The sequence below is a fragment of the Artemia sp. Qi Xiang Cuo genome, chromosome 19 (genome assembly GCF_049724085.1).
Source record: "Artemia sp. Qi Xiang Cuo chromosome 19, ASM4972408v1, whole genome shotgun sequence".
NCBI classification, from domain to species: domain Eukaryota; kingdom Metazoa; phylum Arthropoda; class Branchiopoda; order Anostraca; family Artemiidae; genus Artemia; species Artemia sp. Qi Xiang Cuo.
In genome coordinates, this window is record NC_142812.1 from 50,768,443 (window position 1) to 50,794,174 (window position 25,732).

Genomic DNA, 25,732 nt, shown 5'->3' on the forward strand with positions numbered 1-25,732 from the left:
GAAGCTGAAATTTCTACTCAACTTTTTAGGTCAGAAGCAATGCTACATCGTTACCTAAGTAAAGAGCCATAAGGGTTCAATGAATTAATACTTATTTATTTTTCCAGGGGCACTTTATGTGGAAGAGGTGGTCGCATAAATTTTGGAACGGGGTTCATTGAATTGCAAATTAAAATTTATAGTGCCCATACACCATTGGCGTATCCAGGATTTTTTAGGGGAGGGGGCAAAATAGGTTGATCCAATAAACTTGCGTTAGGAGCAGGTTTAATTAACGCAATCTTGCGTTCATTAAGGATATTTCATTACTTTAGACTACGTTAGGGGGAGGCACCCCCTCACCCCTCCCCTGAATCCACCACTGCTTTACACTCTCTGTTTCTTTCCTTGTTAGGGAGGAGAGCAGATGCCTAATAGGTGTGTGTTAATACCAAAACATTCTAACTCTCATTGGGTCTTATGGTATAAACAGAATTAGTTCAAAGGGAGGGGTGGGGAAAAAGGGCGTGGGGGGGCATTTGCCCTTCGATCGATTTTGACTCTAAAGAGCTGGACTAGAAAGTCCATTTTCCAATCAAATGAGCCCTCTCTGAAGTTTATACGAGAATCCCTTCCTGCCCCCAGGCCCTGGGGGGTTTTTTCGACGCCAAAGTGTTGTTACTTAATCTTTCAACTATTTTTAACAAAATTTTTATCTGATGATTTAGGGCGTGGAGGTGGGAGGGGGGGCTAGTTGCCCTCCAATCTCTTTTGACTCTTAAAAAGTGAACAAGAACGTTCAATTTCCAATCAAATGAGCCCTCTCTAAAGTTTATACGAGTATCACTTATAAAAAAATAATATGAAGGATTCGGATAATCCTTAAATTATAACCCTTGCCCTGAGGGCTGTGGGGAAGTAGTAGTCCTCAAAGACCTAATTTTCAGAACTTTAAAACTACGTTTAATAAAATGGCTATCTCAAAATTTTTATTGGATGGGTTTTGGGAAACGATGGGCGTTAGTGGTGGGTTAGTTGCCCTCAAATCACATTTGACTTTTAAAAATGGCACTAGCCCTTTCAATTTGCGATCGAATGAGCCTTTTTTGAAGTTTCTACGACACCGCTTTCTATAAAATACCTTATACGCCCCCAGGCTACAACTTACAACCCTTGCCCTAAGGGTTGTGGGGGAGTGTACTCCTCAAAAACATATATTTTCTATCTTTAAATAAACTAGCTTACGCTGAACCAATTGGCAATCTAAAAATTTGGATTGTCTAGGTGTGGGGGAATGATGGGATTGGGGGGGGGCTAGTTGCCCACCAATGACTTGCAACTATTAAAAAGGGCAGTAGCTTTTTGAATTTCCAATCGAATGAGCCCTTTTTGAAGTTTCTACGACAATGCTTTCTATAAAAACCTTACATGCCCCCAGGGCATAACTTAAGACCCTTGCCCCGAGGGTTGTGGCGGAGTGTCCTCCTGAAAAATACATTTTCTATATAGAAATCAGCTAAGCTGAACAAAATGGCTATCTCAAAATTTTGATTGGATGTGTTTGGGGGAATGATGGGCGTGGGGAGGGGCTAGTTGCCCTCCAATCATTTTTGACAATTAAAAAGGGCACTAGAACTCTCGATTTCCAATCGAATGAGCCCCCTCTGAAGTTTCTACGACGACCCCTTCCATATGAAGTGCCTCTGGAAAAAAAATAATAATAATAATAAAACATTGGAGCCGTATGGCCTTTACTATAGGCAACAATACAGCGTTGCCTCTGAAATGGTGGACATGGAAAGGGTGTTAGTTACCTTCCAATCACTTTCGACTATTAAATAGGGCACAAGCCACTCCAATTTCCAATCGAATGATCTTTTTTCGCAGTTTCTAGAAGAACTCATTTGATGCGAAGTTCCCTGGTATGGAAAAAGAAAACAAAAAAAATAACAATACACTGTGTCAAATCGAATGAGCCTTTTTTGAAGCTTCTAAGACAACTATCCCATTGAATTTCTAATCGAATGAGCCTTTCTTGAAGTTTCTACGACAACGCCTTCTATGAAAACCTTATATACCCCCACGGCATAGCTTAAAACCCTTGCCCTGAGGGTTGTGGGGGATTGTCCTTCTCAAAAAACATATTTTCTATCTGGAAATCAACTACGCTGAACAAAATGGCTATCTCAAAATTTTGATTGGATGTGTTTGGAAGAATGATGGGCGTGGAGGGGGGGAAGGGCTAGTTGTCCTCCAATCACTTTCGACTATTAAAAAGGGCACTGTCAATTTGAATTTCCAATCGAATGAGGCTTTTTTGAAGTTTATACGACAAAGCCTCCTGTAAAAACCTTATATTCCCCCAGGGCATATCTTAAAACCCTTGCCCTGAAGGTTGTGAGGGAGTGTCCTCCTCAAAAACATATTTTCTATCTAGAAATCAACTACACTGAACAAAATGGCTTTCTCAAAATTTTGATTGGATATGTTTGGGGAAATGATGGGCGTAGGGGGAGGGCTAGTTGCACTCCAATCACTTTCGATTATTAAAAAGGGCACTAGCTCTTTTTTTTCCAATCGAATGAGACTGTTTTGAAGTTTATATGACAACGCCTTCTATAAAAACCATATATGCCCCCAGGGCATAACTTAAAACCCTTGCCCTGAGGGTTGTGGGGGAGTATCCTCCTCAAAAATATATTTTCTATCTGGAAATCAACTACCCTGAACAAAATGGCTATCACAAAATTTTTTTTGGATGTGTTTGGGGGAATGAGGGGCGTGGGGGGGGGGCTAGTTGACCTCCAATCACTTTCGACTATTAAAAAGGGCACTAGCTCTTTGAATTTCCAATTGAATGAGCCTTTTTTGAGGTTTTTACGACAACGCCTTCTATAAAAACCTCATCTGCCACCAAGCCATAACTTAAAACCCGTTCCCTGATGACTCCGGGAGAGTGTCCTACTCAAAATATATATTCCATGTTGAAATCAACAACTCTGAACAAAATGGCTCTTTCAAAATTTTGAGTGGAAGGGGTTGGTGTAATGATGGGCGTGGGGGTGGAGCTAGTTGCCCTCCAATCACTTTCGACTATTAAAAAGGGCACTAGAACTCTCGATTTCCAATCGAATGAGCCCCCTCTGAAGTTTCTACGACAACTCCTTCCTTATGAAGTGCCTCTGGAAAAAAAAATAATAATAATAAAACATTGGAGGCGTATGGCCTTTACTATAGGCACCAATACAGCGTTGCCTCTGAAATGGTGGACATGGAAAGGGTGTTAGTTACCTTCCAATCACTTTCGACTATTAAATAGGGCACAAGCCACTCCAATTTCCAATCGAATGATCTTTTTTCGCAGTTTCTAGAAGAACTCATTTGATACGAAGTTCCCTGGTATGGAAAAAGAAAAAGAAAACAAAAAAAATAACAATACATTGTGCCAACATCGTTCTTTACTTAGGCAGCGCGATTGCGCTGCCTATGATTGGGAATAAAAAAGTATAACTTTAGCTTATTGAATGAGCTCTTTTCGAAGTTTCTACGACAACTTCTTTGATACAAAGTGCCCTGCTATAAAGAAAAAATAATAAATAATACATTGTGCAAACACCGTTCTTATATGCCTCCAGGGCATAACTTAAAACCCTTGCCCTGAGGGTTGTGGGGGAGTGACCTCCTCAAAAATATTTTTTCTATCTGGAAATCAACTACGCTGAACAAAATGGCTATCTCAAAATTTTGACTGAATGTGTTTGGGGGAATGATGGGCGTGGGAAGGGGGCTAGGTGCCCTCCAATCACTTTCGGCTATTAAAAAGGGAAGTTTCTAGGACAACTCCTTCTATTCGAAGTGCCCTGGTATGGAAAAAGAAAACATAAAAAATAATGATACATTGTGCCAACATCGTTTACTTAGGCAGCGCGATTGCGCTGCCTATGACTGAGAATAAAAAATCAAAACTTAAGCATAAAGAGGGGGTTTTGGGAAGTGTAACGCTTCTAATATTGGGATTATTTCTCTTTGTTTTAGGTTTTTAATTGTCCGTCTTTATGTTTATTTGATAAAAACTTGTTATTTATTGTGTATTTTCTGTTCATTTATTCAAATAAACACAAGGTTACCTTTAGTGATTTAAGTATAAGGATTACAGAACATTGGACCAAACTGTCTTCTTTACAAAATTAAGGACATATATTACATCTATCTCTCCTGTGTTGATCTGGGCAAAATAAAGAAATATTCTTTTCTTAACCATGTGTTCTGTGTTTGTGTTAGGGTTTAAGCCACCCCTTGATCCTCTACGACTTGTATGGTTGCTCCCATTCTTAGAACACACTTGGTTAGCATTGGATGACAAACTATGTTTAAGAAACTAACGTTCTTGTTCCTTAGTGTAAAACCTACCCAACACAACTAACGTTAGCTAAGTCTCACATAGTTAGCAACTAGCATTCAATCAAGCAAGTTCGAAAATTTACCTCAGCTGTATTCCGTGCCAAGTACACTGTGACGTAATCTATTGGATAAGCAAGCTAATTATTGGATAAGCAAACTAACCACTGGCGGACGTAATTTGTTGCAAGGCACTTTTGGAAAACGGGGGAATTTAATTCCCCCCTTGCCAGTAAGTTTTCGTTTACTGCTATTCGTGTTTTAACATAATTTTTTTGAAGGTGTTGAAGGAAAATACAAGAGATGGCTGAATCGACGAGATTTGCCGCGATTCTGGAAAAATTGTCGCAAAAAGACTCGAAATTAAACCAGCTTCAAGATGTTAAAACTAGTGTTTCTGCAATCGAATCGGAACTAGCGTCCCTCAAAACTGAGTCTAGAAGTCGTGGTGATGCTGTAAAATCTGAAATTGACCATTTGCGTAACCTATTGTCTAAAAAAAAGAGATTGGAGAAACTAGAAAACGAGATGAAGCAGCAAAATTTAACTTGAAGCTGGCAAATCCACCCCAAAGAAGTGTTGTAGAAGAGGCTATGGCCGCGACAAATCGCTATTTACCCCAATTAAGTCTTTCTAGGCGCAATTTCAAGGACGTTTTCCATATTGGATCAAGTAAACCGGGCGAAGTGCACCCTGTCTTGGTGAAATTCATCAATCGCGAACTTCGCGATATAATATTCCGTAGTAGCCAGCTTCTTAAAAAGTTTGATATTTCGGTAGCCTTGGATTACACCCATTTAGAGCATAAAATGCGCCAGGAGCTCAAACAGATGCTAAATGACGCTTTGTCGCGTGGTCAGGACGCCAAATTAAGAGGAACACGCCTCTTGATTGACGGCCAAACATTTCTGTATAACAAAGTCACTGGTAGCGTTGAAAGGTCGGCTGCTAAACCTAATACGGCACCAAGATCGCAGTCTCAGCAAGTTCACCCGCAAGCTCAAGGGACCCAGAACCTTCAAATTGTAGACAACGGGGCCAGCTCTAGCATGAACGCAGCTACCGGAACGCATCTTACTTGGCCAGATCAAACGCACAAAATGGTTACTCGCAGGAAGGCTAAGAGAGGTCTAGAAACAATCATCAGCCCCGAAGACGCGCATAAAACTGAAAACAGAAATGTCCGTAAGAATAGCAAGTCGGTAATTTACGGAGAAAATGCAACTGCTGATCAACCGAACAGTTTGAATTCACCCCCAACTGATGACGCTGGGAATTTTCCCAAGAATAGGAGTGACGAGGACTAGAATATGTGTGGCCATGTATCTGTTAGCATATATCGTGAACTTAGGATAGGGTGCTGGAATATTCAAGGTCTCAAAGAGGAAACTACATTACTAGCTAAATTGTGTGAGTTGAATATCATTTTCGTGGTTGAGTCATGTCACAAGAGTTCTGATAATATGCAGTTTGTCTCTTTACAAAATTATTCATTTTATGCAGGGAATAGAAACATTTTCAAGAATATCAGGTATTACGGTGACGTAGTCGTGAATTTCAACCGGAATTCGTTTTCTTTGGCAGTTAGGCTCCGGAGCCTTTCAGAGAATATTGTGTGGGCTAGATTCAAGTGCGAGAATTCATTTTTTATTATTGGTTGTGTGTATCTTGCCCCACAAAATAGTTCTTACGCCTTAGAAGACACATGAACTATATTACATGAAGAAATTAGATCAATACAACGTGAGTTCACGAGGGATTATTTAGTCGTAGTGGGGGATTTTAATGCGTATACTTCAAATGTATTAGAGGTAACTCTCGAATATTTTTCAGATGTGAGAACAGAGGTTCAGCCGGAAGTCTTCAGGATACCACGGAGCAGGGACGATCAGTTTAGAAGAATTAATGTTTAGGAAAAAAATTATTGGAATATTTGTGAAGAAAATGCCTGGCAATTTGTAATGGAAGATTTGGTAAAGACAGAGGTGGAGGTGAGTACACTTGCTTCTCGGGGCCTAACCCAAGTGTAATTGATTACGCTTTGGTTGATGTCGTGTTCGCTGCCTGCGTTGTTGATTTTGAGGTTCTCCATGTGCTGGGTTCAGACCATTTTCTGATAAAACTTTCTCTCCAACTTTCTAGGGTATTTAATATTCCATTCTTCCCCCAGCCTAGCTTTACATCCCGCACTCTAGCGACAAGGCGGTTACGACATGACTGGACTGATGAAGAAACGAAAGCACTGAAAGATCGGTTTTGCTCGGAAGAAATTTTGGATAAGCTAAAGGATTTACGTGAGCTTTCTTCAGACCCTGAAATAATCACGGCCTCCTTGTCGTAACTCCTCCATGAGGAAGCTGGCCAGGTTCTGAAACCAATACTGTCGAAAACAGGCCCTTTTGATAATGAGCATAAACTCAGTAAGTTTGGCCTATTTAGTTTACTTGATATGGTAAAAAAGAATAATAACCCAGAGCAACGACAAGAAGCTCTTACAACATTTAGATTAGCTCGAAAAGAACACAAGGGTTTAGTAAAGAGGAAGAAAGCATTATATGAAATTAAAGAACAAGAGAAGTGTTTCCAAGTATATAGATCAGCCAGCATGAAGGAATTTTGGAAGAATTTACGTGTACCACGTGACCAGTCAAAAGCTATCCCAGAAATTGACTCTTGGCCGACCTATTTTGAAAATCTGGAGAACCATAGATATTTAGCTGGTCAGAAACCTATCTACCCACAAGTGTATAGCGATCCCGTAGATACAGTGGTCAGCGAATTTCTGCTCCCAGAGCATTCTTACCAGCTAATACACGAGATATCTGAGAGTGAATTGAAAGAAAGCATAAAGAGCCACAGTGGAGGATCGTCTCCAGGTATTGATGGAATCCCTTGGCCCCCTGTTACCAGTTCTTTTGACTTTATCTAATGTGGTCCTGTTGTCGTGTAGTTGGCCAGCAGCATGGAATACTCCGATGATAATGCCGTTATTTAAAAAGGGCGACCGTATGATACATAGTAACTATCGCCTCATTAATCTTGTGCTGACAGTTAGTAAGTTTTGGAAAGGGTTCTAGATTTTAGATTAGGGTGCTGGCTGGATAAGGAAAGTACTGTTAGTGAAACACAAAGAGGATACCAAAAGAGCTATTCAACTACAGACCGTGTGTTTATACTCCAGGCCCTCATTGGAAAATACTGTAGGGGAAAATGTAAGCTGTATGTTGCCTTTTCAGAAATTGAAAAGGCTTTCGGTAACATTGATAGGTCTATTTAATTTTGTTACCTTGTTAAGCTAGGCCTACCTAGACAGTTTATTAAGTTATTAATTCATATGAACGAGATAACTTTATCTGTTGTTATTATTGTTAAGCAGGGCGTATGCAGACCTTTTAGAACATTCAGAGGAGTCCGTCAAGGATGTACGCTGTCACCAAAACTTTTTACTCTGTATATTAATGATTTTGCAGAGTTCCTTGAAAAGAGATGGGCCCCAGTGATACGCATCTAGACCTTATAGAACATTCAAAGGTGTTCGTCAAGGATGTAAGCTGTCACCAAAACTTTTTACTCTGTATATTAATGATTTTGCGGAGTTCCTTGAAAAGAGATCGGCCGCAGAAGTATCACTAGCGAATGTTGTATTTTCGTGTTTGCTGTTCGTTAACGACACAGCTTTAGTAGCCAAGTCAGCTGAGGTACTCCAAACTCTCCTGAATTTAACCGAAGCTTACCTAGATTCGAAGAAGTTAAAGCTAAATGCATCAAAGACAGAGATTGTCATCTTCCAAAGTAAGAAGCCCAATGGACTCCAGGATTATTCATTTAACCATAAAGACCAGCCAATAAAAGTGTCCCCCAAGCATAAATATTTGGGATTGAATCGAGCATATTAAACTGATGATTTCACGTGGTAAGGCAGCGGCTTGTGCTCTGTTTCGGCAAAAACAAATCATGGGAATACAAAATATGAAGATGCACAAGTATCAATCTACGACCAAAGTCCTGCCTGTTGCTCTTATGGTTGCGAGTTGTGGGGGGACTGCTCTGATCAAACAACTAGAATCTCTTCAGTTTATGTATTTTAAAAGAGTTAAAGGCCTCCAAAATAATTTTAGTAGTTTGGTACTCAAAGGTGACCTAGGTCTAATGGATCTGCGCCATATGAGGGCCATCGAAGTGATCAGGTTTTTGCTCCAGGTAACACGTTTGCCGGATAACTCTCTGGAGAAAGCGGCTTATACAGAGATGTTGGGTTCTACTAGAAAAACAGCGTGGCCAAAACAGGTTAAAGGCTTGCTGGATATTGCTGGTCTTTCTTGGGCATGGAATGATGGCCAAGGTCCCGAAGGCAAACCCGAAGATTTCCTTGGTAAATTTGCTTCGCGTCTTCTGGATCAGGTGATTCAGGGTTGGCTCTCTAGTCTGGAGAAATCCAGTAACCTTCGTTTTTATAGGCAGATTAAAGTGATGTTTGGAGAGGAGTTTTATTTGAAACTGAACCTACATGGGGAGCCCTTAAGTGCTGCTTGCACGCACGAGCAAATTGTATACCACTGCGTGTATAAGATATTAGGAGTCATGTGATGATGACGTCTCGGGAGGAGGGTGTACTTGCCCCCTCTGTGGGGAGTTGGGCGATCGGCCAGACCATTTTTTGAGCCTATGCGAAAGTTTGGGGATTTTGAGGCATAATTTCTTCCAAGGGGAGGTACCGCTGCTTCCTGGTATTTTGAGGACTACCTCACTTGACCTAATTATTGCACTAGGTTGCTTTTTAGAGAGAGGAATGGAAGTACAGAAAGCAGGAACTTAAATTTGTTGAGTGTTATTGCGTGGTTTATTTTGTTTTTGTTCAGTGTTTTGTGTATATGCCCACTGGCTTTAAAATACACATACATATACAACATAATATATATATACACACACACACACACACATATATATATATATATATATATATATATATATATATATATATATATATATATATATATATATATATATATATATATATATATATATATATATATATATATATATATATATATATATATATTGACTTGTCTTTAGTCAAGTATATATATACAGACCATTAAAGATCATTATAATTATATATAAGAAAGCAATGTTTTTAACTTATCAAGGTAGAACTTATCAAGGTACGTCGCTCCTCACTTAGAATTCGTTCCCACGAACTGTTTGATATATATATATATATATATATATATATATATATATATATATATATATATATATATATATATATATTTAGACTTGTCTTTAGTCAAGTATATATATACAGACCATTAAAGATCATTATAATTACAGATAAGAAAGCAATGTTTTTAACTTATCAAGGTAGAAGGTTGCGCGGCCACTGCATAATTTCACCAATGAGCATCAATATTTGTATCCAATCATTGTCCAGGGATCAAGGGAAATGAGGGGGAACAAAACATTAATATTTTATTTTCAAATACTATTTTTCCAAATGAATCCTTCTGACTGAGATGCTTCAAGTACTCAAATGCTTATTATCTTGAATTTGTGTGTTTTTTTTTTATTTTTAATTATTTCTTTTGCATAAGTTATCACTCCAGAAAAAATTACAGATGCCATTCTGGTGCTCCTCTATAGCTGAATGAAAAAGCGTGAACAAAAACAAACCTGTCAAAGACACATTTTCACAAAAAGGATACTTATCAGCAAAATATTGTCAAGTTCAGGTTTAATTTTTCTCATTCACAATAACTTGGTGAAGAAAATAGTTTGACTTGTCTTTGATTTTAATGATCCTCTTCAGTTTTCATGAGAAGTTGAAAATGTACTCAATTTCAATGTGATGCAAAATCTCTTTAAGGTAGTAACAGTTATGGCCAGTGGTAGAAGCACTAATACGCTTGCATTTTCCCACCCCTTGAAAAGCAATCTGTGTACCCTTGATCTCTGGTGCATTTTGTCTAAAGAGGAAATGTTTAGTCATCTATAATTTTAATCTAGCATAATTATGTCTACTGGCAATGACATAAAGTAAATGGAAACACTTTTTATTTGCATACATTTCCGGTGCATCAAAGTTACAGAGTGAATGCTAATAGCCTTCCCTTTGAACTTTAAACCGTTTTATAACTTGTAACTTTTCAAATTTAACTCTAGATCTATCTTGAAATTAACTAAAAGTGAAACTGAATGGACACTAATGGAAGCAGGTTTCCTGGCAAGAAGCTAGCTTTGCAGGTTTTTTCCTCAATGCTATGATCTCTCCCTTTTTTCTACTCACAAATAACAAAAATTATTTTGTTTAACTTCCATGTTTGAAACTAGAAAAGTTTATTTATTATTTCCTTGTTTGCACACAACCAAAAGAAAATGCACAATTGATTTTGTATTTGTGAGGTCAGACATATGTGCTGCAATGCTTTTATAACTTGCTTTTGTTCTTGATAGTAGTTTAACCCAAATAAAAAAGAAATAAGTCCAAATCAGTTTAGAGTTTTGCACCAATACATGGTACAATGATTAAAGTAATATCTTATATTCCAAAGATCCCCAATTACCTCACAAATAGGAGGTAACAAAATGTTTCTATGTGCTTACCCTCAACACCCCCCCCCCCGCTAGTCTCTTCAGTCCACCACTAATACTTGAACCAGAGTCCACTAACAGATGAAACCCTTTTTCTCTTTCTTGTTTTGGTGAAACCAGAAACTTTCACTCCTTTACTAAGCCTATATTGTCTAAAAAATATAATAATAATAATACTTGTTGGTATTTTGATAAGTTACCTTTTTTAACCATAGTTTGATCACAAGGGTCCATTGGTTCAGGGTCAAGTTGAATTTTAAGGTAGCTCTCTGAGATAAATTACTTTTACAAGTTACTTGCCATCAAATTTCCAGGTCACCTGTCCTAGAAAACAAGGGGCATAAGAAAAATGTGCAGTTTTATTATTGGATACAGAGGAAATGAGTCATTTAGACAACCAACTACCTTGACTAGCAAAGTTCAAATGGCCCAAAATCTGTGAATATCCATATTTTTACAACAAATTACAATAAAGTTTCTCTATTCTTGATTAATTCAAATGTATTTATTAAAAATAAACTTTTTTACTAAACAAATATATTTATTAGAAACAAATAGAATTACTAAGTAACTGAAGTGGTAGAACACATAGTAGTAATGGTGGTATTTAGGATGAAGAACACAAGCACACTGCCCAAAAAAGAAAAGATTATCAAGGCCTAAAGAAGCAACACCCTGTAAGGTTGCCCTACTATCAGGGCTAAAATTTGGTAGCGTATAGCGTGTTATAACTGAGGCTTTGGGTAAGAATCGGTACCTCAGAATTTAGTGGCAACTGATATTTATTATAAAAGAAGATAAAAAGGAAAATATTCTAATTCTAATTATTTCAAATATTTCTTCGTCTATTTTAGGTCTGTTGTCTATAGTTTATTTATTCAATCCACAAATTTTTACCAAAAAGAAAAGGATTAAGGTAATTATAGGCTATCAAATGTTTCTAATTAAAAGAGTTACACTTGAATAGCTAGTCAAGGCTTGAGTTCTGGGTTATTAATAATCCTTTAGTTCAAACTATATTTTCTTGGCTGAGCCAAGCTAGGAATAACCGTACTTGATTTTTCTTCGAATTTACATTAACCCAAACCAAGAGATCCTATTATTATTTCTTGTAAGAAAAGGGTTTGTGTTCCTTGAACCTTTAATAAGCTTTAACTTTAGCAGGGAAAAACTCTTAATTGAATATATCTGGACATAAAGGTCTGAAAATTCTTAGCTTGACAATATTATTCCCCTTTTCCCTAACCTATCTGTATAAACATTGGGGCCACCTTTGTATAAACAGTTGGTACAGGTTTAACGAACTGAAAGAATGATTAAAAAGGGAACAGGGTTCTCCTTCGTATAAACATCTGAAGACTGCACAAGGGGGAAAGTAATGTTGTTGTCCGATAATACCAATTTTCGAGTATAAGGTCTTTATAAAGTCACGCTAAGTCCCGAGTTACTATAGGCTGAAAAGTGGAAGCACAAAAGGCTCTTTTAACGTTGACTTCTTGTTAAGGTTCCTTCCCATCTTGGAACCCTCGGTTATTCGAAGTTTCTTCTACAAGTTTTAAATTTCTGGGAAGAAATTAATTTTAGCTTATTCTGACCTTAAAAATGCTGTTCTTGTCCAAATGGTTCAAGCCTTGGCTAAGTGAAAATACTACCGAAATATAAACCCAAATCACCAACTTATAGTAAAATGTAATACTTCAGCACTAGTTTTTATTCTTGTCTCCTACATAAGTATTAAATTTATATTCAGGTGACAGAAATCTTTCAGAAGTTTACTTTTTATCTCAAACTCTTATCTTCAAGGGGAAATTCAGACAGACAGTGGTAGCCTACCTTAATTACTAAGTAGAACACTTACTCGTTGTTAGTTCAAAAAAAGACTACCTCGTTTCCGTTCTCGAATCCCTATTTTAAGCTTTGTCTTATTTTGTCATTCTTGTCTCCCATTGGCCAGAGACCAGTTTTGATGTGATCCTAATAATAATTCTTTGTTCAAAAAGTTAGTTTCCGCTTTCTCTATTAAAAACCCTGTTTTTTCATGTGATTATTGTCGCGTAATATTCTTGCCGTTGACCTCTCGAGTTTGAAGCGGTCCGGTAATTGTATTTGTATAATATGGACCTAGTTGGATCAAGGGTATTCTTATTCAAATCTAATGTTGGGTTCGTTTTCTTTACACCAAGAAAATTAATACTTCGTTACTTTTATCATTACTCAAAAGTCATAGTTTGCTATTTTTACAATTTAGTTAGGTTATGATGGCTTTCTCACAACCCTTAATAACAAGAAACCTCATTATGTTTCAGAATCAATACTTGTACACAAACTAAGATGCTATCTTACTCACTTTCTAGACCCCTAACCCCATAATTATTCTGACAGACCTACATCATAGTACACAGGCAACTTGAAAATACAAAACCAAAAATTCTGTGTTGTTGAAACAGCAAAACATACAAGGCTCTGTGGAACTTGAGACAATCTCACATTCAATCTGAGATGAATTAGGTATGGTGCCCTGTATACGGCCATACTTTCTGTAGAAGTTTGGTATATTTAATTGTTTAATATGACCCAAGTACCTGTAAACATAATATAACCATTAAGTAAGCAAGCAAAGCAAACAAACTAATTTAAGTACATAATAAGCAAAGCAATAACTAATTCACTAAGGCAAGCAAATTGTATGCCAGATCTTGTTTGATGGGTTCCATTTATATTTGGTGATGCTCTTGGCTGTTGTAGTGCACTTCCACTGGCACAGAAAGATGCATTTTACTCCATTGTCTAATGTTGGATTGAAACGCAAGCAATCAGCTTCCCTTGTTTATTTGGCGGAAGCTGGGCAGTCGAAAGTTTTAGTTTTGATTATAGTTGTATCAGGCTGAGAGTTTTCATTTGACTCACTTTCATGTCTTCTTTAAGATACTTTTCTACTTTCTTCTTTTCTACGAGATATTCTAACTTGGTTGTGTTGGATGGATGATCTGTCATAAGTAAGAACCTTGTATGATTGCGGTTGAGGGCAAATTTCAGTTGCTGTTCCTATTTTCCAAGGACTGTTTGGTGCTGTCTGGACATGTACTTTCGATCCTACTTGTATTTCTGGCAGGGGTTTGGCAGTCCTATTGTAATAATCTTTTTGGTGTGCTCTGCTTTTTTTCTATATGCCAGAAAATTATTTTCAGGCACTAGTTGTTTTTCTAGGTGTTTCTCTGTGATGGGGAGTACTGATTGCAACTGGCGACTCATGAGCAGCTGGGCTGGTGCTCCCATTCCATCCAAAGGTGCGTTACAGTATTCAAGCAGGCTAATGTATGAATCTTGTCCACTTAGCATAGGTTTACTGAGTATTTATTTACAGGTCTGCACACTCTTTTCAACAAGTCCATTTGCCGTGGGGTGGTAGGGGCTAGATGTGTTGTATTTGATACCTCAATCTTTTGTGAATAACTAGAATTCTCTGGAGTTGAATTGGGGTCCATTATTCAAGGTGAGAATCGCTGGTATACCATGGCATGCAAATTGCCCCTTCAGATTAGTAACCACTTGGGTAGTGGTAGTAGAGGCTAGGCTATCCACCTCAAAGCATCTGCTATAATAGTTGACGGTTATGATATAGTGTTGCTATTCCACTCAAACAGGTTGACCCCAGATATTGCCAAGGTAGGGCTGGCAAGTGGTGTGCAAATCATTGGTTCTTTTTGGTCATTGGCTTTTGTATGAATGCAGACATTGCACTTCTGGATAAATATCTCAATGTCTTTTCCTATGCCGGGTAAGTAGACAATCATCTGAGCTCTCTGCTTTGCTTTGTCTGCACCCTAGTGTGAGGAATACAAAACTTTTAAAATAATTTCTTGTAAAATAGCAGGGATGAATATTCTGGACCCTTTAAAGATTAAATCATTGGGCATTGAAAGGTCCTGACAAATGTTCCAGTATGGTACTATTGTGTTTGAGCATGATTTTCTGTTACTTTGCCAACCTTCTTGAATAGTCTTTCTCAGTGCTGTCAGTTCATGATCTAAGACAGTCTTTTGCATGTTTTCCTCTAGTTTGCTGTCTGTAGCAGGTTGAGCTTTAACGAATGAGTGGACAAATGTTTCGATTTCTTCATGCATATGTTCGTCCACATGTGGCAAATGAAGTCTTTTATAGTGAATCTGCAACTGGGATTTCTTTACCGGCCCTATATTTAAAAATAAGGTTTTATGGATGGATATACATTATAAGGTGTTGAATTCTTGGTGAAGAGGTTTTGTCAGTATTGTTTCAAGGGGTCAATGATCTGTGATGACTTGTACTCTTCTTCTATAGATGTAATGATGAAAATAGCAGCACCCATAGACAATAGCAGACAGTTCTTTTTCCAGTATCAAAGAAAGCCAAGTTCATGACTATAGATTCTTTGATATGCTTTAGGCAGGTGGTGTGACAGTCCTTCCAATCAAATTCAGTTGTTATGAGGAGGTTTCTCAATGGTAGACTTTGAGTTGCAAGATTTCAGTCACTTTCTGGCATTTGACCTGTTAACACCTATGCTGGGTGAAATTTTTGAAACCCGTTTTTGGAAGTTATTATAATCCAAGTTTCAGTCATTGACCAGTTTCGAGCTATATTAACTGGATTTATTGTTTCACTATTATGTCAAGGCCCATAAAATTCACATGCCCTGAGTGCAGACTTCGTTCCACCAGTGGAACAGTGCAGTGCAGTCGGTGTCAACAGTGGTTTCATTCAAAATATGCAGGCATTTCTATTGAGGAGAGAAAACAATCTGGTGAGTGGTTTTGTTTAAACTGCCAGTCCCCCCCTTCTTTGAATGAGGACCCCGAACCACCTTTAACACCACTTTCTCCACCCCCTGGCTCTAAACCACGCTCTACACCCAAGTCTACCACAAAACCTACAACCCCAAAATCAGTTTCAAAAAATCAAGCTTCCCAAGTCCCCCCTTGTGTTGACTGTGTTAAACATATCAAACAGCTGGCTGATCTCCGAGCTAAATACAATTCCCAGTTAGATAAGAATTCAGAGCATGAAGTAGCCATAGAAGATTTGAAAAAACAAGTTGATATTTTTCTCAATGACCAAAAAATTGGTAACGATATACTCCATGAACGCAATCTTGAAATTATAAAATTAAGTGAAAATATCAACTCCCATTATTCCCAACGCCTCCTTATGGAAGATGAACTCTGCAGTCTAGAAAACAATCAAGTGACCCTTAAATCGAAAATCATCAAATTACAAGAGGATTTAAAAAACAACGAAGCAATTATTACTACACTAAGGAATCAATTATCAGAGTTCAGCAAATCCAGCATCAATTGCAGAGTATCCCATGAGAGCATACAAATACCTACGTGCAGTTTGACTACTGATGACGCCCTTGAGTTCGTGAATAGTCCAGTGACTTCCGGTTTTTCACATCAATTATCAGGTGATAATGAACTAAATAAAAAGGTTATGGAGAAGTCATTACCAGATAATGACATTTTTATTACCTTTGAAAAAATTACGAAAGTGAAGGATAAAAGTGAAATAAATATAAAAATAAGCAGAAATCAAAATGTGATCTGCAAGCATTTTGATAGTGGTTTCTGCAAGTTTCGCAAACAATTGCAAACAATGTGTCGTCAGTTTATTTCGGGAGTTTGTGTCTCTTATAAGTGTATTTTTGACCATGTTGATCTTTGTTCTGTTTCATCTTGTATTGATAAGTCGTGTACTTTTGCTCATGCATCTTCAGGATTGAAGCGCAGGTTTAAAACCCAACATTTTTTAGAGCGACGCTGAAAGTATTCACGACCCCCCGCCCCGTGGTGGTGTTCCAGTCAACTTTCAGTCTTATCCCCTGCCTCCCCGATACACAGCAGTATACCACAGGAATCCATCCCTCGAAACAATCCTCCGCCCCAAGTACTTACGCGTGCCCAGTCAGTCCAACCCCCACAATCACTTCACTCAATTCGGACCATCCCCAAAGCCCCCTCACTCATATTCCTCCCAAAAATCCACTTCCTTTCGACTCCTTTTTTCTCCGTGCCTCCAAGAATGTACCGGCCGGTTCTGGACTCCACCCGTTATTTGCCGAAACAAACCCAACCCCGCCCCTCTCAGACACCCCCCACCGTACTTCCCTCCCTCAGCATCATCTTGCCCCCCGACCCCCCATTTAAAGAACACTCCCAACTTGACTTATTCCCAGATAACCAGGAAACCTTTCTCCCTTCCCTTGCACTTTATCCCCCCTGGCTACCCTACCAGTATGACTGGTTTAAGAGTAAGCAGGCAGAATTATCCTCTTTTAACACCTCCATGCAGAGTTTCTAAAACTTCAAATAGTTACCGCTGTTTAGAGTCTCCGCTAGGACCTGCTCAAATAAATACAATTGTATTTGAAAAAGATAGATTTGATCGCCCTGTCCCTTGTTCTCACTATCGAAGTTTAGCCCCCGTCCAGAAGTCCACTAGAACCCCCGACCGCATCATATAAAAAAAGTAAAGTGTAAAAAAAGTGCCTTCACAAGTCGCTTTCGATTCCCCAAACTTTTGTTGTAAACTTTTGTAACTTTGAAAAAATCAATGAATTAGACACCCTTTCTAAAATATATAGATTAGATGTAATCCCTATTACTGAAGTTCAAGCTCAAAACTTTCACATGTTAAAGATTAACAATTTTTCTCAATTTATTAAACTCAGACTAGAAAACCACCCTCTGGGTAAGAAAGGTGGCGGAATTCTGTTCTTTATCCGTAATGATTTATATCCAAGTGAAATCCCAATTCCGTGTCTTAATCTCTTTGATGAAGTTATGTGGGTGTGTGTTCGACCTAAAGTCTTGCCGTGTCCTTTTAATTTAATTGTCCTTTGTTGTTTTTATTACTCCCCTAATCAGAATCCACTGACAAAATAAATTTTATCGAAAAATTACAAGCAAGTGCTGACTTTGTACTATCAAAATACCAAAATGCAGGAATTTTCCTGATGGTTGATGCAAACAATATAAGACTTGATTCTACATGTAACACTCTTAATTTCAAACAGGTCGTTGATGTCCCTACTACAAAAGGGAATACTACTCTTGATTTAATTTGCACTAATCTTTCGAATTTTTACAAACCCGTCTCCACTCTGCCGCCTCTAGGGGGTAGTTACCAATTTAGCCTTTTCCTATCTCCGCTGGCTAAAGTTAAACAGTCGTTTTCTATAACTGAAACCGCTTTTAGACCTCTCACTGACTCAGGACTTTTCAATTTTGGCTCCTGGATTACTACTGAAAATTGGTCCTCTGTATATCAAACAAATGACGTTGACTACATGGCTTTGTCCCTCCAAAATCTATTGAGGAGTAATTATGAATTCCAAGTCCCTGAGAAAAATTTAAAACGTGTTCTACAGATAAATCTTATGTTACTGAGTATTTTAAAAAACTTATAAGAAAAAAAAATCAATTTTTCAAAGCAGGTTGTATTACTGAGGCTAATGGTCTAAGGAAGTTCCTAAAGAAAAAATTAAGAAAAGCAGCTTCTAATTATTATAATAATAAAGTCAAAGATCTATATTCTAACAAGCCCAAGCAATGGTACAGAAAAATTAAAGAAATATGCGGAAAAAGTTCTTCCGAAATTGATTTTCATCTCCCTGAACCCCCTAATAAGACTGCCAACGATCTGAACTTGTACCTTGCTTCCATCGTGCAAAGTCTCCCCCTTACACTGGCTCAAGTCCAACTATTCCTCCCAATACTTTCTTCCCCTTTATTTCTCCCTCTGATGTTATAAATAAAATTCTTAAGCTTAGAAAATCAAGTATTTGTCCCTTGGACATCCCAGTTGACTTAATTAAAGCCTTTTCGGACAAAATTGCTGAGGCTTTATCAAATATTTTCAACCATATCACAAAATTTGGTAAATTCCCAAATTGCTGGAAACAAGGTTTTATAACACCTGTCCCTAAACAATGCGCCAGTCTGACTTTCGCCAACATTCGCCCCATTACGCTCACTTCTGTTTTTTTCCGAACTTTATGGAGGTTTCCCCTGTGAGTGGCTTAAGGATAAAATTAGTCCGCGTATTGACACCCGGCAGTTTGGTAACTTAAAGAAAACTTCCACCACCCATTACCTTGTGCACTTAATGCATACCATCGTAAGTAACCTTGATAAACCAAATGTCTGGCTGAACCTTGTCTTAGTTGATTTACAAAAAGCTTTTGACCTGGTTGACCACACCACCCTAATTCGTTAACTACTAGTTAACTTTAAACTTGATCCTCTGTTAGTAAATATTGTTGTATCGTTTCTTTCAAATAGATCCCAAGTTGTTAAATACAAAAATATTTTCTCTAACCCCCTACCTATATATTGTGGAATTCCTCAAGGAGCCTTATTGGGACCACTTTTATTTCTAGTCATGATTAACAATATTGGTTCCCCCAAATAAGGACTTCCCCCAAAGGTGGAAATACGTGAATGACTTGTCGATCCTTGAAGTATGTCACAGGAATATTAAAAGTGACCCCTTGAAATTCTAACCCACATTTCGGATGAAGCTAAGAACCTAAATATGAAAGTAAATTCCACGAAATCTAATATAATGACGATAAATTTCTTGAAAACTATTCCCGCCTTCCTTGACCCTATCCCCCCAGATATTTCTGTGTCTTCCTTTAAATTACTTGGGGTTACAATTTCCTCTAATTTAAAGTGGGATATCCACGTGAAAGATATTGTCCGTAGAGCTAATGCGTCCATGTCTCTCCTTAAACTCTTGAATAAATTTAAAGTCCCCCCATCCCATTCTTTAAGAATTTATACTTCCTTTTTCCGCCCGCATCTTGAATATGCTTGTCCAGTTTGGCATCCTGGCATCTCCCGTGATGAATCAGATAAAATTGAATCTATTCAAAAAAGAGCACTAAGAATAATTTTTAAACAAAACTTTGGTACCATATTCACTCCTTCTAAAAAAGGCCAAGCTCGAAACTCTTGAGCACAGGAAAGGAACACTGCGCCTCCATTTTGCAAAAAATGCAATAACAAACCCTTGCATGGAAAACATTTTCCCCAATAGGCACTCCCCATCCCGACACCGCCTTCCCTGTGCTGCTTCTGAACCCGCCCCTATCTTGCCCCACATTTACTGCTTAACCTTCAAGCATGAAAAAACCTGTGTCCTCAACAGTTCTGATCCGATGAACCACTAGTTTTTTTTTATTTTTTATTTTTTTTTTTTATTTTTTTTTTTTTTAATGGTGATACCCATGCTGGTGTCCGTTTGGCTCTTCCATTCCCTCCCCTTTTTATATACTCTCTTTTAAACCTTTTTAACACTATTTTTAACTCAATTTTTTTTGGTTTTGTTTTAATTTGTGCCTTCTTAACTTTCCTACATTTTACACTTTTTGTTTTTTAGACTAATGAATGGCTTTGCCTTTCTGATATTGTTGTTTTTGGCATTGTTTAGCCAGTTTTTTTTGTTGTTGTGATATTTCTGTGTCTTTTTTTATTATAAGACCCCAAAATGCGAATTCGGCCGAAAATGGCTTGTGATAGTCATTTTTTGAAATAAATATCTTATCTGGAGAGGAAGTTCAGCATACCCAAGAGAGTTAGAACCTTGTCCTTGGATTTTGGTATAGGCATCTCATTGATTGCATGCAACTTTTCAGGGTCAGGTTTAATACCTACACTGCTAATAATGTGGCCAAAATAGCAGACTGATTGAACAGAAAACTTGCATTTTGCTCTATTTAACTTCACACCTTTTATTTTTGCTCTCTCTAGTACGGCTCCAAGTCGTCTGTCATGTTCTTCTAGGGTGGTTCCATAGATAAGAAGGTCGTCTACAAGTATTTTAAGGCCCTCTAGCCATTGGAAAGTTTCTTCCATCTTTTGCTAGAACTCACCCTGTGCAAATATCAAGGCAAATGGATACTGCTTCCAGTAAAATCTTCACTAAATTGCACAGAAAGTGGTAAGATCTGATGCACTTTCAGAAAGGGTCAGTGACAACTACTACCAGTAGCCTCAGGTAGCATCTAACTTTGAGAAGTATTTACAACCACTTAGGTCTACAATTACAGCTTCAAAAGTTGGAATGGGGTAATAAGGGCATTTGATAGCTTTGTTAAGATCAACTGGGTCAATGCGGAGTCTAACATCCTTTTTTCTATTAGCACCATTGCATTCACCCATTTTGGTAAGTTTTCTACTTTTCCCTTTATTCCAATATTTTGTAACTTGTCAAGTTCTTTTTTCAGCCTTCAACAATAGGTCCCTTTTATTGCAGTATAAGCTGTTGGAGTGGATCCTTCCTTGAGATAAATCTCATACTTTCCTTCTATTTTCCCAATGACAGAGAACAATTGTTCATATGGTGCAAGAACAGTTTTCAAGTTTGGTGATTGACTCTTTTCATTTCTTATGTCAACATTAAGGACAAGCTTCACCAAATTTAGTTCTTTGCTTGACTTGAATCCAAGAATAGGAACAGAACTATCACCAACTATGAACAATTTGTATTTTTGTTCAGTGTATCAAAAACTACATGATAAAATACAGGTTCCAATGGTAAGGATTGTTAACCCACAGTAGCTAGTGAGTTTTTCTTTGTAGGTAGTATTGCTGGTATTGGAGTTAGTAGATAAAAGTAATCTTGAGGAATGGTGTTTGCTTGAGCTGCAGCGTAACATTGAAACAAAAACTTCATCCTTATTTCCATCTTGTTGGACAGTACAAAGCAGAATCTTCTCTTCTTCAACTCCCTCTGAAGCTTTAGATTCAGTGTTCCCAATGGCATGCATTGTTTTTCTTTGGCAGACTTTTGCAAAGTGGTTAAGTTTTTTACACTTTGAGCATACTTTTCCTTTTGCAGGGCAGGTTCCACCATAAAAGTAACATTTGGTCCCTTTTTGTCTTAATGTTGAATCTTCTGGTTTTTGCTGTCTTCTGTGGATTGTGTCAACTTCTTGTTTGATGGGGGAAGGATTATATTCATTTTCAAATGATCTGAGCTGTGCCTGGGTTGTTTCATACACTCTACAAAGTTCTACTGCTCTTTCTAGTTTTAGGCTGTTTGCTTCTACAGGTAGTTTTTCATTTATTCTGGGATTTCTAATACCACAAACAATTTTCTCTAGTCATCTCCTTAGGATCATGGTATTCACAAGGCTTAACTAGCAACTTCAACTAGGCAATATATTTCTCAAGTGTTTCTCCTACATGCTGATCACAATTTTGAAAAGTACATTGAGCATATACATTGTTCTTCTTTGGAGCAGGACATTGTCAAAGCTTCAAAATGTATGGATCAATTTTATTCTTATTTTCCACTTCCATTTCTAAGGTTTTAAAAATGTCTCTTCCTTTTTCACCAATCCAGATAAGTAGGCATGCACAATGGACCTTCTCTGTTTTACCAGATAGAGGACATAGAAAAATTAGTTTGGCATGCTCGTAAAACTTTGACCACTCTTCATCTAGGTTTTCTATTACCTAAGCAGCTGTAAAAATAATAGAATCAACAGGTAAGCAAGCAAAGTAAACAAACAAATCTAAGCAAATAATAAGCAAAGCAATAACTAATTCACTAAGGCTAGCAAATCATAGTGGGATGCTATACTTTTGGCATTATAAACACAGAATAATTAAGACTTTGGTGTTCTTGAACCTCCCTTTTCCTTCTGTATAGCCAAATAGATGAGGGCAAAAGGTTGTTCTCAAAAGCAAGCTAATACAATTTGAAAAGCTAACTTGCATTTTTTTTCTTCCCTAGTAAATCTTTTCAATCTTCTTACAGATTTCACTGGAAAATTTAGTTCTGATCTAGTAGGCCTAACTCTTTGGACCTCATTTGATATTCCTCTTAATACTCCTTGACATCTGGGTTTATATTCCTCAACATGAATTTCTGTTTCACCTACTTTATTGATTATCAATGCTTTTTCAACAGCAATTTTAGTGGATAGGAATATTGTAACTTTTTTTTTATCTTTACTCAGGTTTAATTCTAGTTTCAGCACTTTAATTAAGGCTTGAAGTGGTTTCTCTTTCTAGGTTTTTGTTCAACTCTATTGTCACATCTTATCAAAATTCTGGATTCCTGTATTTTCTGGCTGGTATTAGGAAGAACTATGTAGCAACTTTTTATTTCCCACATAACACTACTGTTATTTCCCACAAACAGAAGCAGGAAATAGCTACATTGAGCATATACATTGTTCTTCTTTGGAGCAGGACATTGTCAAAGCTTCAAAAGGTATGGATCAATTTTATTCTTATTTTCCACTTCCATTTCTAAGGTTTTAAAAATATCTCTTCCTTTTTCACCAATACAGATAAGTAGGTATGCACAATGGACCTTCTCTGTTTTACCAGATAGAGGACATAGAAAAATTAGTTTGGCATGCTCTTAAAACTTTGACCACTCTTCATCTAGGTTTTCTATTACCTAAGCAGCTGTAAAAATAATAGAATCAACAGGTAAGTAAGCAAAGTAAACAAACAAATCTAAGCAAATAATAAGCAAAGCAATAACTAATTCACTTCGGCTAGCAAATCATAGTGGGAAGCTAAAAGAGCCCTAAGAATAATTTTTAAAGAAACTTTGGTACCATATTCACTCCTTCTAAAAAAGGCCAAGCTGGAAACTCTTAAGCACAGGAGAGGAACACTGTGCCTCTGTTTTGCAAAAAATGCAATAATAAACCCTCGCATGGAAAACATTTTCCCCAAAAGACACTCCCCATCCAGACACCGCCTGCCATGTACTGTATCTGAACCCATCCCTATCTTGTCCCCCATCCGTTGTTTAACCTCCAGATATGAAAAAATCTTTGTCCTCTTCATTACTGATCCAAAAAACCACTAGCTTTTTTTTTTTTTTTTTTTTTTTTTTTTTTTTTTTTTGACTGGTGATACCCATGCTGGTGTCTGTTTGGCTCTTCCGTTCCCTTCCCTTTTTATATACTCTCTTTTAAACTTTTTTAACACTATTTTTATCTCAATTTTTTTTGGTTTTGTTTTAATTTGTGCCTTTTTAACTTTCTTACACTTGACACTTTTTGTTTTTTAGACTAATGAATGGCTTTGCCTTTCTGATATTTTTGTTTTTGGCATTGTTTAGCCAGTTTTTGTTGTTGTTGTGACATTTCTATGTCTTTTTTTATGACCCCAAAATGCAAATTTGGCCAAAAATGGCTTGTGATAGTCATTTTTTGAAATAAATATCTTATCTTATCTGGAGAGGAAGTTCAGCACACCCAAGAGAGTTAGAACCTTGTCCTTGGATTTTAGTATAGGCATCTCATTGATTGCATGCAACTTTTCAGGGTCAGGTTTAATACCTACACTGCTAATAATGTGGCCAAAATAGCAGACTGATTGAACAGAAAACGTGAATTTTGCTCTATTAACCTTCACACCTTTTATTTTTGCTCTTTCTAGTATGGCTCCAAGTCCTCTGTCATGTTCTTCTATAGCGGTACCATAGATAAGATGGTTGTCTACAAGTATTTTAAGGCCCTCTAGCCATTGGAAAGTTTCTTCCATCTTTTGCTAGAACTCATCCTGTGCAAATATCAAGGCAAATGGATACTGCTTCCAGTAAAATCTTCACTAAATTGTGCAAAAAGTGGTAAGATCTGATGCACTTTCAGAAAGGGTCAGTGACAACTACGTACCAGTAGCCTGAGGTAGCATCTAACTTTGAGATGTATTTACAACCACTTAGGTCCACAATTGCATCTTCAAAAGTTGGAATGAGGTAATAAGGCCATTTGATAGCTTTGTTAAGATCAACTGGGTCAATGCAGAGTCTAACACCCCAATATTTTTTTTAGTAGCACCATTGCATTCACCAATTTCGGTAAGTTTTCTACTTTTCCCTTTATTCCAATATTTTCTAACTTGTCAAGTTCTTTTTTCAGCCTTCATTGAATTGCAATAGGTCCCTTTCTTGCAGTATAAGCTGTTGGAGTGGATCCTTCCTTGAGATAAATCTCGTACTTTCCTTCTATTTTCACTTTTTTTTTATCTTTACTCAGGTTTAATTCTAGTTTCAGCACTTTAATTAAGGCTTGAAGTGGTTTCTCTTTCTGGGTTTTTGTTCAACTCTATTGTCACATCTTATCAAAATTCTGGATTCCTGTATTTTCTGGCTGGTATTGGGAAGAACTATGTAGCAACTTTTTATTTCCCACATAACACTACTGTTATTTCCCACAAACAGAAGCAGGAAATAGCTACATTGAGCATATACATTGTTCTTCTTTGGAGCAGGACATTGTCAAAGCTTCAAAAGGTATGGATCAATTTTATTCTTATTTTCCACTTCCATTTCTAAGGTTTTAAAAATATCTCTTCCTTTTTCACCAATACAGATAAGTAGGTATGCACAATGGCCCTTCTCTGTTTTACCAGATAGAGGACATAGAAAAATTAGTTTGGCATGCTCTTAAAACTTTGACCACTCTTCATCTAGGTTTTCTATTACCTAAGCAGCTGTAAAAATAATAGAATCAACAGGTAAGTAAGCAAAGTAAACAAACAAATCTAAGCAAATAATAAGCAAAGCAATAACTAATTCACTTCGGCTAGCAAATCATAGTGGGAAGCTAAAAGAGCCCTAAGAATAATTTTTAAAGAAACTTTGGTACCATATTCACTCCTAAAAAAGGCCAAGCTGGAAACTCTTGAGCACAGGAGAGGAACGCTGTGTCTCCGTTTTGCAAAAAATGCAATAACAAACCCTTGCATGG

General features: G+C 37.4%; 1 protein-coding gene across 4 annotated transcripts in view; it reads right to left on the reverse strand.

The window, feature by feature from the left end:
- LOC148940970 (uncharacterized) overlaps positions 1-25,732 on the reverse strand; it is a 61,000-nt gene that overhangs the window by 16,999 nt on the left and 18,269 nt on the right. For 3 of the 4 annotated variants that reach the window (XM_089105177.1, XM_089105178.1, XM_089105176.1), the window contains exon 2: positions 11,166-11,289. In XM_089105177.1, coding sequence (XP_088961303.1) covers positions 11,166-11,199 — 34 coding nt within the window. In that variant the 5' untranslated portion in view covers positions 11,200-11,289. Of the gene's footprint in view, positions 1-11,165; positions 11,290-24,397; positions 24,417-25,732 lie in introns of those variants that run through there. The other variant, XM_089105179.1, reaches the window with a different exon arrangement.